This window comes from Lissotriton helveticus, chromosome 8, assembly GCF_964261635.1.
Source record: "Lissotriton helveticus chromosome 8, aLisHel1.1, whole genome shotgun sequence".
NCBI lineage: Eukaryota > Metazoa > Chordata > Amphibia > Caudata > Salamandridae > Lissotriton > Lissotriton helveticus.
Window position 1 is genome coordinate 1,022,461,375 of NC_136069.1, and position 13,712 is coordinate 1,022,475,086.

The 13,712-nt window shown below is 46.8% G+C and overlaps 1 protein-coding gene across 1 annotated transcript in view; it reads left to right on the top strand.

The window, feature by feature from the left end:
- TRAPPC2 (trafficking protein particle complex subunit 2) overlaps positions 1 to 13,712 on the top strand; it is a 167,384-nt gene that overhangs the window by 80,117 nt on the left and 73,555 nt on the right. The window contains exon 3 of the mRNA XM_078657863.1: positions 7,357 to 7,500. Within this exon, the coding sequence (XP_078513989.1) occupies positions 7,357 to 7,500 (144 nt within the window). The remainder of the gene's footprint in view (positions 1 to 7,356; positions 7,501 to 13,712) is intronic.

Genomic DNA, 13,712 nt, shown 5'->3' on the forward strand with positions numbered 1-13,712 from the left:
ATGGCACAAGACTTTCCACACACTAAAAAAATTCATAGCTACAAGGTGTCCCATTGTTATTTGTGAAGCCTTCAGCTAATTGTGGCTATTTACCCAATTGCACTTTACTGCTGGATTTTTTGAGCCCATGGTTACAATGTTATGGGAACATTTCAAGCCCTGGAATGCAATGTAACTTCTGTTAAAAGGTTAGGACTGAAGTGAGACATGTGCTAACAGGACATTTGGTAGCTACGAATAACCACACAGTAGCAGTACAACCTTAAACTGCCGACTCTGGTGCTGGAAACCAGGGTTCGAGCCTCGAGGTCGCGTCCACATCCTGTGATTCTGGGCAAGTCACTTAATCTCCCCATGATTGAATGTGTAATGTAAATATGGTTCTCATGTAAAGTTCTGCAATACCTTCGGGTCGAGTTTGCGCTATATAAAATATGCAAAAAAAAATAAAAAATGGCAAAGAGTGCAGAAAGGCAATAGCGACGATGCTTAAAGCATCAAGTTCCTTAGAATGCAGAGCTACAAATTAATCTGGTAGAATTCAACATTTTGAATGTTTCACAAGCTACTGTGCTGTTGGCAGGGTTAACTGCCCATAAAATGTCATATTCAGTAAGGAGTAGGTGACTGACCCCCAACTGTGTCCAGGAATTTGTTTATTTTAAAACATTTTAATTTAGCACTAACTTTTCTTTTAATCCATTAATAGTCCTGGAAACCAGACCGAGTGAGTGTGAGAGGTGATAAGATATGAAAGAGCAGCAAGAGTGCAATAACCAAACTTTCTGTGCTAAAAGCAGTCTCACTCTAGAACTCTCACTCTGCTGTCACTCTCACTCTGCTGTCACTCACTCTGCTGTCACTCACTCTGCTGTCACTCACTCTGCTGTCACTCACTCTGCGGTCACTCACTCTGCGGTCACTCACTCTGCGGTCACTCTCTCTGCTGTCACTCTCTCTGCTGTCACTCTCTCTGCTGTCACTCTCTCTGCTGTCACTCTCTCTGCTGTCACTCACTCTGCTGTCACTCTCTCTGCTGGCACTCTCACGTCACTCTCACTCTGCTGTCACTCTCACTCTGCTGTCACTCTCACTCTGCTGTCACTCTCACTCTGCTGTCACTCTCACTCTGCTGTCACTCTCACTCTGCTGTCACTCTCACTCTGCTGTCACTCTCTCTGCTGTCACTCTCTCTGCTGTCACTCTCTCTCTCTACTGTCACTGTCACTCTGCTGTCACTCTCACTCTGCCTGCTGTCACTCTCACTCTGCTGTCACTCTCACTCTGCTGTCACTCTCACTCTGCTGTCACTCTCACTCTGCTGTCACTCACTCTGCTGTTACTCTCTCTGCTGTTACTCTCTCTGCTGTTACTCTCTCTGCTGTTACTCTCTCTGCTGTCACTCTCACTCTGCTGTCACTCTCACTCTGCAGTCACTCTCACTCTGCAGTCACTCTCTCTGCTGTCACTCTCTCTGCTGTCACTCTCACTGAGATATACAGCGATGTCTCACACTCACACACTTATCTTTCCCTCGCGCACACACACACTCCCTCAGGCATACACAGCTGCTTCTCTCCGTTACCCATACACAAATGGAGGCTGCTGTCTCTCTCCCTCACACACACACTGTTCCTTTTGTGAAGCGCTCTGACACCTTCGGGTAATGTCTGCTATAAAAACGCATAAAATAAATACATAAAATAAATAAACGCTGCTGTATCTCCCTCAGACAGACACACCTGCCTGTTATGTTATGTTAAATTACTTTTAAAGCGCACTTACACAAAACGGTTTCATGGCGCTGTGAACGGGAGGTAGTGGAGCCAGCGGTGAAAGTGAAGGGAAGCGGGAAGTTACTCAAAAGCCTGGCAGAACAAAAGGGTTTTCAAGCGGGATCTGAAGTAAGGGTAGGACGTGGTTGATCTAAGTTCCAAAGGGAGAGAATTCCAAAAGGAGGGGGCAAGAAAAGAGAATCTGAGACCACCATGCTTCTTACCGTAGAAAGTGGGGGTGGTAAGGAGGGCCAGGTGGGAGGAGCGAAGGTTGCGAGAGGGAAGATAGTGGTGAAGCAAGGAGGAAGTAAAAGCTGGACCGAGGCCGGCCAGAGCTATGAAGATGATGTAGCCGAGTTTGAAGCCACAGCGCTTGGCTGCAGGGAGCCAATGGAGGCTTTTAAGCAGAGGGCGGACGTGGTGGTGCCTGGGGAGGTGAGAGATGAGTCTGGCCGCCTGGTTCTGTACCAGCTGCAGACGATGGAGCTGGTAGGCGGGTATGCCAACGTAGAGTGAATTGGCGTAGTCGATGCGCGAGATGACTAAGGCCAGGAGAGCCAGGGTTAAGGCTTCCGTGGTCAGGAACTTGGATATTTTTCGGATTCTGCGTAGGTGGAAGAAACAGGATGATACCACTGCACTGATCTGGGGCTTCATGGATAGATCTTTGCAGATGATGACCCCTAGGCTTTTCGCCGACTCGGCGGGGCAGGGAGAAGTGCCTAGCCGGGGGGGGGGGCAAAAATTGGAGTTCCATGGGTTGGAGGAACCTTCGATCAAGACTAGCTCGGTCTTGTCTGGATTAATTTTTAAATGCTTGGCCGCCATCCAGTCGCTAATGAGGCACATGGTGGATTGAAAGTTGATGGAATAATCAGATGGGTCGATATCAAACACTAGCTGGATGTCATCTGCATAGTTGAAGGCAGTGACCTTGTTCCCACGCAGGGACCGAATAAGAGGGGTCAGTTACAGATTAAAAAGAAGAGGGGAAAGGGAGGAACCCTGAGGGACGCCACAAGTCAGCTTAACTTTCTCTGCGGAGAAGTTGGAGAGGCGGACGGCCTGATGGCGGTTGCTAAGAAAGGAGGAGATCCACCTGAGGGCCGACCCCCGGATGCCGGCGTCCTCGACACGATCGATCAAGATGTTATGATCGACTGTGTCGAAGGCCGCTTAAAGATCCAGGAGCACTAAGGCCTGGCTGACATTGCGGTCCGCTCCCCTTCTAAATACATCCATAACAGAGAGGATAACCAATTCAGTAGAGTGAGCTGGTCTAAATCCTGCCTGTTGAGGATCAAGGAACTTATAGAGTTCGATGAAAGAGCTATGAGAGCTGGTGACATGAGACTCAAGTACTTTGCTAAGATAAGGGAGCAGCGAAATAGGGCGGAAGTTGCTCATGAGAGAGGGATCGGCATTGAGTTTCTTAAAAATGGGGACAACTTCGGCAATCTTGAAGGAGTCCGGAACTAAACCTAGGCTAAGGGAGTTGTTAAGAAGTGACAGGGGGGGTTTGGGGCAGGCGGCAAAGGCTTCCTGGAGGACCCTCGGGGGACAGCAGTCTGTAGGGGAGCCAGAGACAACCTTTTTTAGTAGCCCAAGAAACTCATCCTCGGATACCAGGGGTATGTGGTCTACTGTTAGGGTTTTTTTTGTCGTGGGCATAGGGGGAGAGAGTGAAATGGAAGGGGGAAGGATGCTGCATTTAATTTTTATGATCTTATCCAAAAAGTAGAAGTTAAGAGAGTCACAGAGGGTTTGGGAAGGAAGCGGCTTAATAGTCACTCTATCAGGGGCTGAGAGCTCATTGACTATGGCGAAGATATCTTTGGATTTGTTAGCAGAGTTGGTGAATTTCTGGGAGAAGTAAGTGCTTTTGGCCTGGAGAATGAATTGTTTGTAATCTTTCAGCAGCGCTACAAAGAGAACTTTTTTTTCCGTGGCGTAATTACGTCTCCAGCCACGCTCGGCTTGTCTGAGTAAGAGTTTCTTATTTTTTAATTCCTCCGAGAACCATCTCTGTGCATCATGGGGGCGTTTTAGTTTAATTTGCCTGATGGGTGCGACGATGTTACTGGCATATTCAAGCCAGTGCTTGATGCTGGCAGCCTGGCTATCTAAGGAGTCCTGTTTAGTAGGGAGTGAGGCGCTAAGTAGGGTGCGGAACTCACAGAGGTCGGCTCTGTTCCAGTTTCTGGGCGAGAGATTTCCTAAGGAAGCCTGTTTAGGCTAGGGACACAAGTCAGGGAGAACGAGATGATATGGTGGTCGGACCATGAACATGGACAGATTGAGGGCGGGGTGATATCCAGATTGGATGTCCAGACCTGGTCCAGGAAGTGTCCTTTGACGTGCGTAGGGGATTGTATGTGTGGAGTGCTGTTCATACCGGATAAGAGGTCATTGAAATCGGCAGAGTGGGAGCACTCTTTGGGGTCTGAGGGCCAGTAATTGAAGTCGCCCATGATCAGCGTTCTAGAGTTATTAATTATTAATTGAGATAGTGTGTCGCTGAACAGAGAGGGAAAATCAGGTATGTGTTGAGGGGGGCGATAAACAAGAACACAGATGAGAGGAGACAGGGGGGAGTCGAGTTCTATAATGAGACTGTCGACTGAGGGAATGCCAGCGACATTTTGGTAGTAAACCTAAGTGAGTGGTGAATGATGGCCGCGACCCCACCACCCAGCTTCCCGGGGGGGTCTGTTGGCTTGAAGGATATAATAGCCAGGGGGCCTTCCTGCAGGATGTCCGGGGTGGACTCTGCCGTAAGCCACGTCTCCGTGACAAAGAGTACATCTGGTTTCTCTGAGTCCAGTAGCTGGAAGATCTCTAACTGGTGTTTAACCAGGGAGCGAGTGTTAACGTAGCTAAGTGTGAGGGAGGCGTTGGTTTTTTCCCTGGGCAGGGGGGCAGGACTGCCGGGGGTCAGCAGGATTAGAAGGGAAGGGGGCTGCTGTGGAAAGGGCAATACGTTCAGGAAAAGCTGACCTGGGGTTAAACACCTCTAGTGAGACAAGAAGGGCTTGAGTGCTGGGACTAAGGGGCCAATTGTCATGGAGGTGAATCAGCATGTAAGCGGAGTGGGAGATGAAATGGGCAGGATTCCTGGCCCCTGACCCCGGTCGGCCGCGGACGGGCCCAGACTGGCGCGCCTGCTGCGCGTGAGGAATGGCATGGGTGTTATGAAGGGGTGGGCTCTAGGTCATGTGACTGTCCGAGCACACCTCCGCCGAGCCCCGCCAGCTGCAATCAATCCCCAATTGAAGTGCCGCGCCCGTCACCCCCCACAACAATCAGGGTATGGGCCCTGCGGTGGAACGAGGTGCGGGCACTCCTTCGGGAGAAAGTGCGGCGGTGAGAGATCCTGAGTCCGAGGTAGGGTTTTAAAATTAGCAGCGTGAGAGCAATGTGCTTTTAAAAGGAGTTTATCAGGCAGCGCTAAATCCACTGACCTGCTCCGTCCGTCGCGCGTGAAGAATGGCAGGCTACATGAAGGGGTGGGCTCTAGGTAATGTGACCGTCCGAGCACACCTCCGCCGAGCCCCGCCAGCTGCAATCAATCCCCAATTGAATTGCCACGCCCGTCACCCTCCACAACAATCAGGGTATGGGCCCTGCGGTGGAACGAGGTGCGGGCGCTCCTTCGGGAGAAAGTGCGGCGGTGAGGGATCCTGAGTCAGAGGTACGGTTTTAAAAATAGCAGCGTGAGAGCAATGTGCTTTTAAAAGGAGTTTATCAGGCAGCGCTAAATCCACTGACCTGCTCCTCACGCACACTGCTGGCTCCCACGGTCTGTGGCTGCGCCGGCCACGGACTGGCAGTCATGTGACCTGCTGGATGTGGTGCTGAGTCACACGGGCAAACCCTCCAGGACGGCGGCACCCGGGGTCAGACTGGGACAGTAAATAGACCGGGCACCTAAATAAACGCGGACCATGCAAGTGTTACAATACACGTTCCTAATGGAGAATTAAAAAGTTTTTAAAAATGCATATGAAATGCAATAACTGTAGCGAGTGGCCACGCAGCACTTTGCAGCTGCTTCCTACTTAAACTAGCGAGACCTAACAAGACAGTGTGACAAAGCTTCAGAGAAGAAAGTTCGTCATGGCGGCCGTAATGCAGGCTACCATGTCCGGAGGGGCCGTTCCGAAAGCGGACAGGGCGGCAACGGAAACCCCTCCTTTCTAATGGAAAGCCAGCGTTTACCATGAACGCTGACGCTACCCAATAGAAAGGAGGGGCGGGGCTTAGGCTCCCTTTCTGTTTACAAGATCTCTCCGAGGGCGGGGCAGCTTTGCTGCCACACCCACGCGAGACCTAAAAACAAGTTGAAAAACGCACTCTACACACTATATAACTCTGGTAGGGTTAGTGCGGAATCTAAGAAATCTTCAGTTTTAAGTTATATGAGCATAGAACTTTACAGGCATCCCTTACCAATATATCTTACTCTGTCTATGACTTATTGGAAAAGGAGCCTTTTATTTCGTTTGAGAGCAGGCATTGTTAAATTTATGTTATGTTTCCCCTTTGGCTATCAGCCCAATCTTGATCATACACTATGCCCTTGTGACGGGGTGAGTGTAAAAACTGACTTGCATTTTTTGTTCTTTTTTAATTATTATTTAAAATATGTGAAGTGGTTTTTAACCCCAATTTTTAAAAAGTAGAGACCTATCCCCTTGGACAAAGCCTATCAGATGCTGCTTTCTCTAAATAATGAAGAATTGGTTTTCCGCACTTGCACTTTCTTGAATATCGCCATCCGAGCCCGTAAGATGATGTCCGATCTTTGGTATTTTTAACCTTGCATGAAAACTCCGCCAAACCAATTGATGAATTGTTAATGGTGTATTAAAATGAATTCTCTAATCTATTTTGATATGGATTTCATTACCTCGTTGTATAATTGTTATTTTACTGTGCTTTTATGGATTCCTGGAATCCGAACAAAGTTAATTTGAATCTGAATCTTGAATCTGAATTGCACACCCAAGCACTGCAGTTCTTTCAGTAAACTGAAAGTAGAGTGCAATGAACACTTTAGAACCATTTGGAAAGTCAGAGTCTGATTAGGCCATAGGGCAAATTTTATAAATAGTCTAATGCCTAGCATATAGGAACTGTGAAATTTGTTTTACTTCTCTTGGCCAACAAAAGTGCTAATTTCTAATGTTTTTATTTGTACATCCTAATTTTAACTGTTCTGTTTACCTGCCTGTAATAAATGTTTATTTCGTTTTTGTAGGGAACACCCTAACTGTATTTTGAAATTAGCCACTTGTTTACTGTGTCATTGTCAGAGTTCTTAACTCTCAGCTTATCCTACAGTAGGAGATACTGAAGGAATGCCTACTAGAATTTTTAACATATCCAATTTACTCAACACAGTGAACACTCCATTTTAGAGACATTCCTCTAATTCTGTATATACACTTTAATTGTAGTCTCTTGCTAGTGGCCAGGTGGAAGGTTATTCCGGGGGGGGGGAGGGGGGATGTGTTAAGACTGTGATTCTTAAGTACAAATTTTACCAAAGGTAAATGTTGTTCCTCTCCTTCTGATGCAGGATGATCATCGTCACCTGAACCAGTTTATTGCTCATGCTGCTCTCGATCTAGTTGATGAGAATATGTGGCTATCCAACAATATGTACTTGAAGACTGTGGATAAGTTCAATGAATGGTTTGTCTCGGCTTTTGTTACTGCAGGGCATATCCTTTTTACCATACGTAATGATGATCAAGAGTAACACTAAGTAGATCCTTTAAAAAACTGTTGGTATTCTGGTTGAACTTCTTGACAGTTTAACAATTTATTTGTTTTCAACATATATTTTGAACACTAGTCTAAACGGTTGCAGTGATTGTTGTCCCTGTGTTAATAGTTTCTTTGCATGCATTAGTTAACCTATTTATTCTTAATAAATCATATTCAATGTATAAGATTAGCTTTTCTAGTTCAGATGTTAAGTTTTTAGGTCTCGCTGACCCAACGTGCATGCGTTGCTCTGTAAGGGGCTTTCAAAGTGCTCCCAAAGGCGGCAGGCGGATGAGGTACAGTGCATGTGCGCCGGGCGCGCGCACCATTTTTCAGCCTGCAGCCTTTGGGAGCACTTTTGCGGCCGCTTTGATGTTCTCAGGGAGCTGCGTGGCCACTGAGAACATCAATGCGGCCGCGAAAGTGTTCACCATTTGCCACCCCCTCCCTTATCCTACTTCCTGCTTGTTTTTACTGTTTCAGCACTCCACATGAGTGCTTGTTTTTTCCCCTCTGCCTCTTTCTTCTTCACCCCTACCCACTTACTTCCCCCACCCACCCTTCCTGTTTTTTCTATGACCTGGAAGCATTTTCCCTTGCTGCTGAATGCATGTCTTTGAAATTGCTTCCCCCCCACTCAGCATTCTTGCTTGCCCCGTACCCACCCTCCTCTTGCTTGATCTCTCCCGCTCCTCATGGCTCTTTGGCTGTTTGCTCCTTCCCTCTCCCACCATCATAGGGTGTTGCGTACTCCTGTGCTCCCTTCTTCTGCTGCCCGTCGTCCTGTTTGGCCTCTCCTCTGTCCCTTATGTCTGTTGTTTTAAACCGTGTTTCTAGTCTCATGTGCTTTATCCTTTGGCTTTCCAAAATCCCTCACGCCCTTCCCTGCGTTGTACTAGACAACCCAAGCGAGCTCACCGGACAAGCTGTGTTTGGATGAGATACAGCAAGCAGCCCCTTCTTTCCGAGTTTATAAAATAGTTTAGAGCAGGCACTGGGCAGCAAAGGTTGCATCTTAACCATGAAAGTGTGAACCATTTATGACATTCTAAAACCATCATCTTCCAACTGGCTACTTTCGCCACAGCCACCACACTGCCACCTTTTCTCAAAGCCCCCTGCATCGAGGAGCTGAAATGGTCCAGCAGAGTTTAATCACACTTCTGGCGTGGGGGTGAGAGACAGTGATCTTAGAGGGCTAATTATGTTGTTTTCAGATCAAGAGACCGAATGCTAACAACAGTTGGTGTGAACTACGTCTTTATTTCATTTAAGCGTTTTCTTCAGTGTTCGTTGTAGGTATTTCCAATGCGTGTAGCCATATTCGTTTAAACGTTTAATAAAAGCCCAGCCCAGAAAAAAAAACTGTTGGTGTGAACTACGTCTTTATTTCATTTAAGCGTTTTATTCAGTGTTCGTTGTAGGTATTGCCTATGCTTGTAGCCATATTCGTTTAAACGTTTAATAAAAGTGCTGCTACCGTGCTCAGAGGCCCTTTGGTGATAAAAACGGAGGGAAAGCGTAGAAAGCGAAGCACAAGAAAGAAGGCGACTCAAGCTTTGGAAAGCATTGTGAACATGAACGGTCACATGTTCTTTCTGCCGCAAATCGTTCTGCTTCAGTCATGGTACCCGATGAATAGTTTTTTTTTTTGCTCTAGAACCATGACCATCTAGGAAAAGTCTATGCCCGCAGGTCAGCTATTGTCTATGCAGCAGAGCTTCCCCGTGTCCTCAGTTGTTTACTTTGACTTAGAGCCAAAGCCATCAGGAAACGTCTGCTGCTTTCTGCGATTGAAGTTGAACCATATTCCGTGGCATTGTGTGCTGTCCCTTGTGCTGAAGGACAGTTGTCCAATTGAGCTTGTTCCCACGTTGCTCCTGCACCCTCCCGCCCACGTTGCTGCTACTGTCCTTCCCACAGTTCCTACTCCTTTGCTAGTTGTCCCTGCCCTTCACCCTTTCCACGCCATTGCTTCTCCCTTTTCACCAGGGCTCAGAGAGTAAGGTGCACAGACCCTCCAATTGCAGCTTTTCCAAATGACATTGGAGACAGGTTAACACTGCAAATGTATGCGTGCAGTTATTTTTGGTGCAAGTTGCAGAACGACCACATTTCACCTTTCGACTTCTGAGGAGCATTGAAAGCCACAAATCCTTTTGTTGCTTGCACCCAAACTCTGCCCCCACCCCAAATATGGAAGCAAAGTGGGGATTTCACTATTGCCTGGCTGCTGTGCTTGCTCGAAATTATCCACTCTGTAAAAATGCAGTTTTTTCCCTCCTTTTCCTTTATTTTAATTCCATTTTATTTCTTTGGGTATTAGTCTACCAAAACTGTTGCCAATTTAGTGAATTTTCTATTTGCTTTGCCATGTTCTACCAGCCTAGTTGAATTTAAAACAAGCATTAGCATAGACAATAGGTCTCGCCTTTGGGACCTTATAAGTGTTTAGTTATCCAGCACAATATCCTTGTTAAGATGAGTCGTCGCCCTCCTCACTCCCTCCCCAGCCCTGACCCTCTGCTCCACCTCTGTTAAACCGCTCTGTATTCTCGAGCTGATTTCGCCTCTTCACATGGGACGTTCGCCCTCCCCGGCGGGGTGACACCGCCTGGTACTCCACTGTCAAATGGCCAAGTGAAGCAGAACACCTTGTCACCTCAGGCTCAGTGTGGTTTTAACAGGCTGTGAGACTTGAGTCTGTCAAGCAGGTAAAGTGTTCCTTTGAAACTGTTCTCTTCTTTACAAAGCACTCGACTCTTTAAAAAATTCCCATTCAATCATTGTCCTCTTTGCTTTGACTGCCAGCCAGAGGAGAGCTTTACAGAAGTGGACACATAACCACAGGACAACGGACTCGGGCCAACTAATTGTATGAGGTCAGCCAGTGATCTTGCGCCAGCGAGGATTATGTGCGACCTGACCACTGAGCACACTCCTAATTCCTGACTGAAAAGTGATCAGTGAACAACTCACTCTTAATATTGAGCCCACTTTTATTATTGAACTCGTCCTTGCCCCTTATCCCAAACTCTTCTAACTATAGCGCATAACTAATCTTGCGTAGAGGTGCACTACACAAGTGTTGCCTACCTCACCACCTCCAAAATCATTATGATTTTTCACTTTGACATCGGTTCGACTGCTGGAACAAGCCACCTCTAGCCCCGCCCTCCCTGTCTTTAGGCACTTTTAAACACACTGGGCTTCAGCTCCTCCACCCGCCAGCCCCCATGCACCCCGTCGTGTGTGTCAGCCTGGGCTGAGACAGTCCCGGGCACACACAGCCACTCCAGAGTACTTCACAGGTCTTTTTTTACATTGTCTGCCCCCTGCAGACTCTGCATTCCTTGAAAGGCTCTCCTGTCCCCCACTGCACTTGTCTGCCCAACCCGCTTGTTTCTGCTTGTCACTATAAACACGTTACCATTGTGTGACCGACATATGTTGAATATTGGGATGATGTACACATAACATTCTGAACATTTTAACCATGCCACTTTTAAAATTAGTACGCTTTTAATACCTAAAGAAGCCTTAGACATTATGCCACTATGAGATTAGGGATCAACTGCAATTGAGCATCAGACTGCACTTAGAATGAGCCCATTCTTGGATTCGAATGGGTGCGTCCGGAGGCCGTTTCTCTAATGCAGGCTGCCACGCCCACACGCTGAAACGAACGAATGCCAGCCCACTGGCTTACGTCACATGCTGATGTGCAAACACACGGCCGCCCTCGCCTCTTGCCGATAACTGTATTTAGTCCCTATTGGACAGGGGGCTGACTAACATGCAGAGCTCAGAGCACCAACACACATACACACAACCACACACAACCACACAACTACACACACAACCACAAACACAACACACACAACCACACAACCACACACAATACCACACACAACCACACACACACAACCACAAGCACACACACAACCACACACACACACACAACCACACCCAACCACACACAACCAGAAACACAACACACACAATCACACACACAACCACACACACACACACAACCACAGACACACACAACCACATACACAACCACACACACAACCACACACACAACCACACATACAACCACACACACAACCACACCATCAGTGCACACTTTCACCAGGCAAAGACACCATCAGTCATCAGTGCACGCTTTCACCGGGCACAAACACCACCAGCCATCAGTGCACGCTTCCACCAGGCACACACACCACCAGCCGTCAGTGCACGCTTCCACCAGGCACACACCACCAGCCGTCAGTGCACGCTTCCACCAGGCACACACACCACCAGCCGGCAGTGGACACTTCCACCAGGCACACACACCACCAGCCGGCAGTGCACACTTCCACCAGGCACACACACCACCAGCCATCAGTGCACAATTTCTACAGACACACACACCACCAGCCGTCAGTGCACACATCAATTGTTAACGCATCCACAATTAACTATTGTAGCAATCGCAGTATGGCACACTTTACTTTTAAACATATTCATCTAAAGTGCAGCATGCCACCATTGCTACAAAAATAAATACAAATGTTTTTGGACTACAATTTATAGGCTTTTGTTGCAATTGGTGTTGCAATATTTAGTAATGCCAATAGCTTTGTCGCAGGGTTTCTGTTCTCACACAGAGCTGTGCACAGAGGAGTGGAACCTCGGCAAATTAGGGTGTCCCAAAACTTACCTTAGCAACCAACTCACCCCTTACCGAGCTAGCTACAGTGTCTCATTGGACATATCAAACTCCCAATGTTTAGACAAACCAGAACATGAACTTACAGTACCTCAGGGTACGTGGAACTCATGAACACTCTTTTGTTATATTATCATTACAAACCAGAACATGGAGTAAAGAAGACACATGTGCATTTGAAATGTTTATTTACTAATGCCGTCTTCTCAGGCGCAGTATCTTAGATAATACAAGTATACTTATTATCAGTATCAAAATTATCAGCATAGTTACTAAGACATAAAAAGCGAATGGTGACAGCATGTTAACATGCTGTAATGAATAAGAGTTAACAACACTTATATCTCACCCTCCCTAACACATATATTATATTATTAGCTAAGAAGGTCTCTTTGGGTTGTTTTAGGGCGGGCCCATACCTTAGTGTCCTAGCATGAAGGAATCACATCAGCATACACCAGCTCTCTCTGCATGTGCACCGCATCAAGTGTTTTCTATGTGCCCCGTGCAAAGCAATATCAATCCCGCCTGAAGCCAGAGTTGGCAAAGGCTGCACTTGTGTTATGACTATGAAGGCGTGGAGATCAGACCTCATAACAATTCCATATCGTGTTGTTCCTGAAACTTCAGCACTCTTCGTGCAGACATAGTTTATTAAGCAAAGCTGATATCAGAGCAATAACATATTATTCTCACATAAACCACGGCAAACTACTAGGTCGAAAGCTAAGTCAACAATTAAGTGTCGTGTGCAGAAGTTGCAAGAAAGAAAAATGGCGTTTAAACCTCAAATGTACCTATGCTAACTTAACACGATATAGGGATATACAGGAGCTATATGACACCCCCCCATGATCCGAGAACGGACTAAATATGATAACAGAAGTGCCATCACATGAGAGCAGAACTCAACAGTAAACGAGCATGAGTCGAAACCAAACTTTAAAAAGTAATGCTAAAAAATAGCCCAAAAATATAACGTGGCTCAAGCCAATAGGCAAACGAAAACAAAAAGTTCTTGACAAATAAGTCAATAAAAGCAATGAAATGCTATTAATCAGCACGTCAATCCGAAGCAGTGTCTATGACAAAACTGTATATGAAAAGTAAGTAGCAACAGCCTCCAATAGGAAGTCACTGTCCTCATCCGAAAACAGTTCAGCCATCCAATTTAAAAGATGAAAGGAACATACGTGTTCTTCCAGCACCGGATCCTCTATAACCATCAGAGGACAGCTCGGTGGGTTTTCAAGAAAACTCAGTTCCAAGAAATTCCGTGCTGCCGACAACACATCCCAGGGACCAATTAGTCCATGCGCCACTGCTAAGGCCATAATCCTCTCGTCAGAACAAACCAACTCGTGAGCAATGATAGGACTCATCAGTTGATTAAAATCGACGTCAGGAGAAACCGGTCCGCAGAGACACAAATCAATGGCCCACTGGAA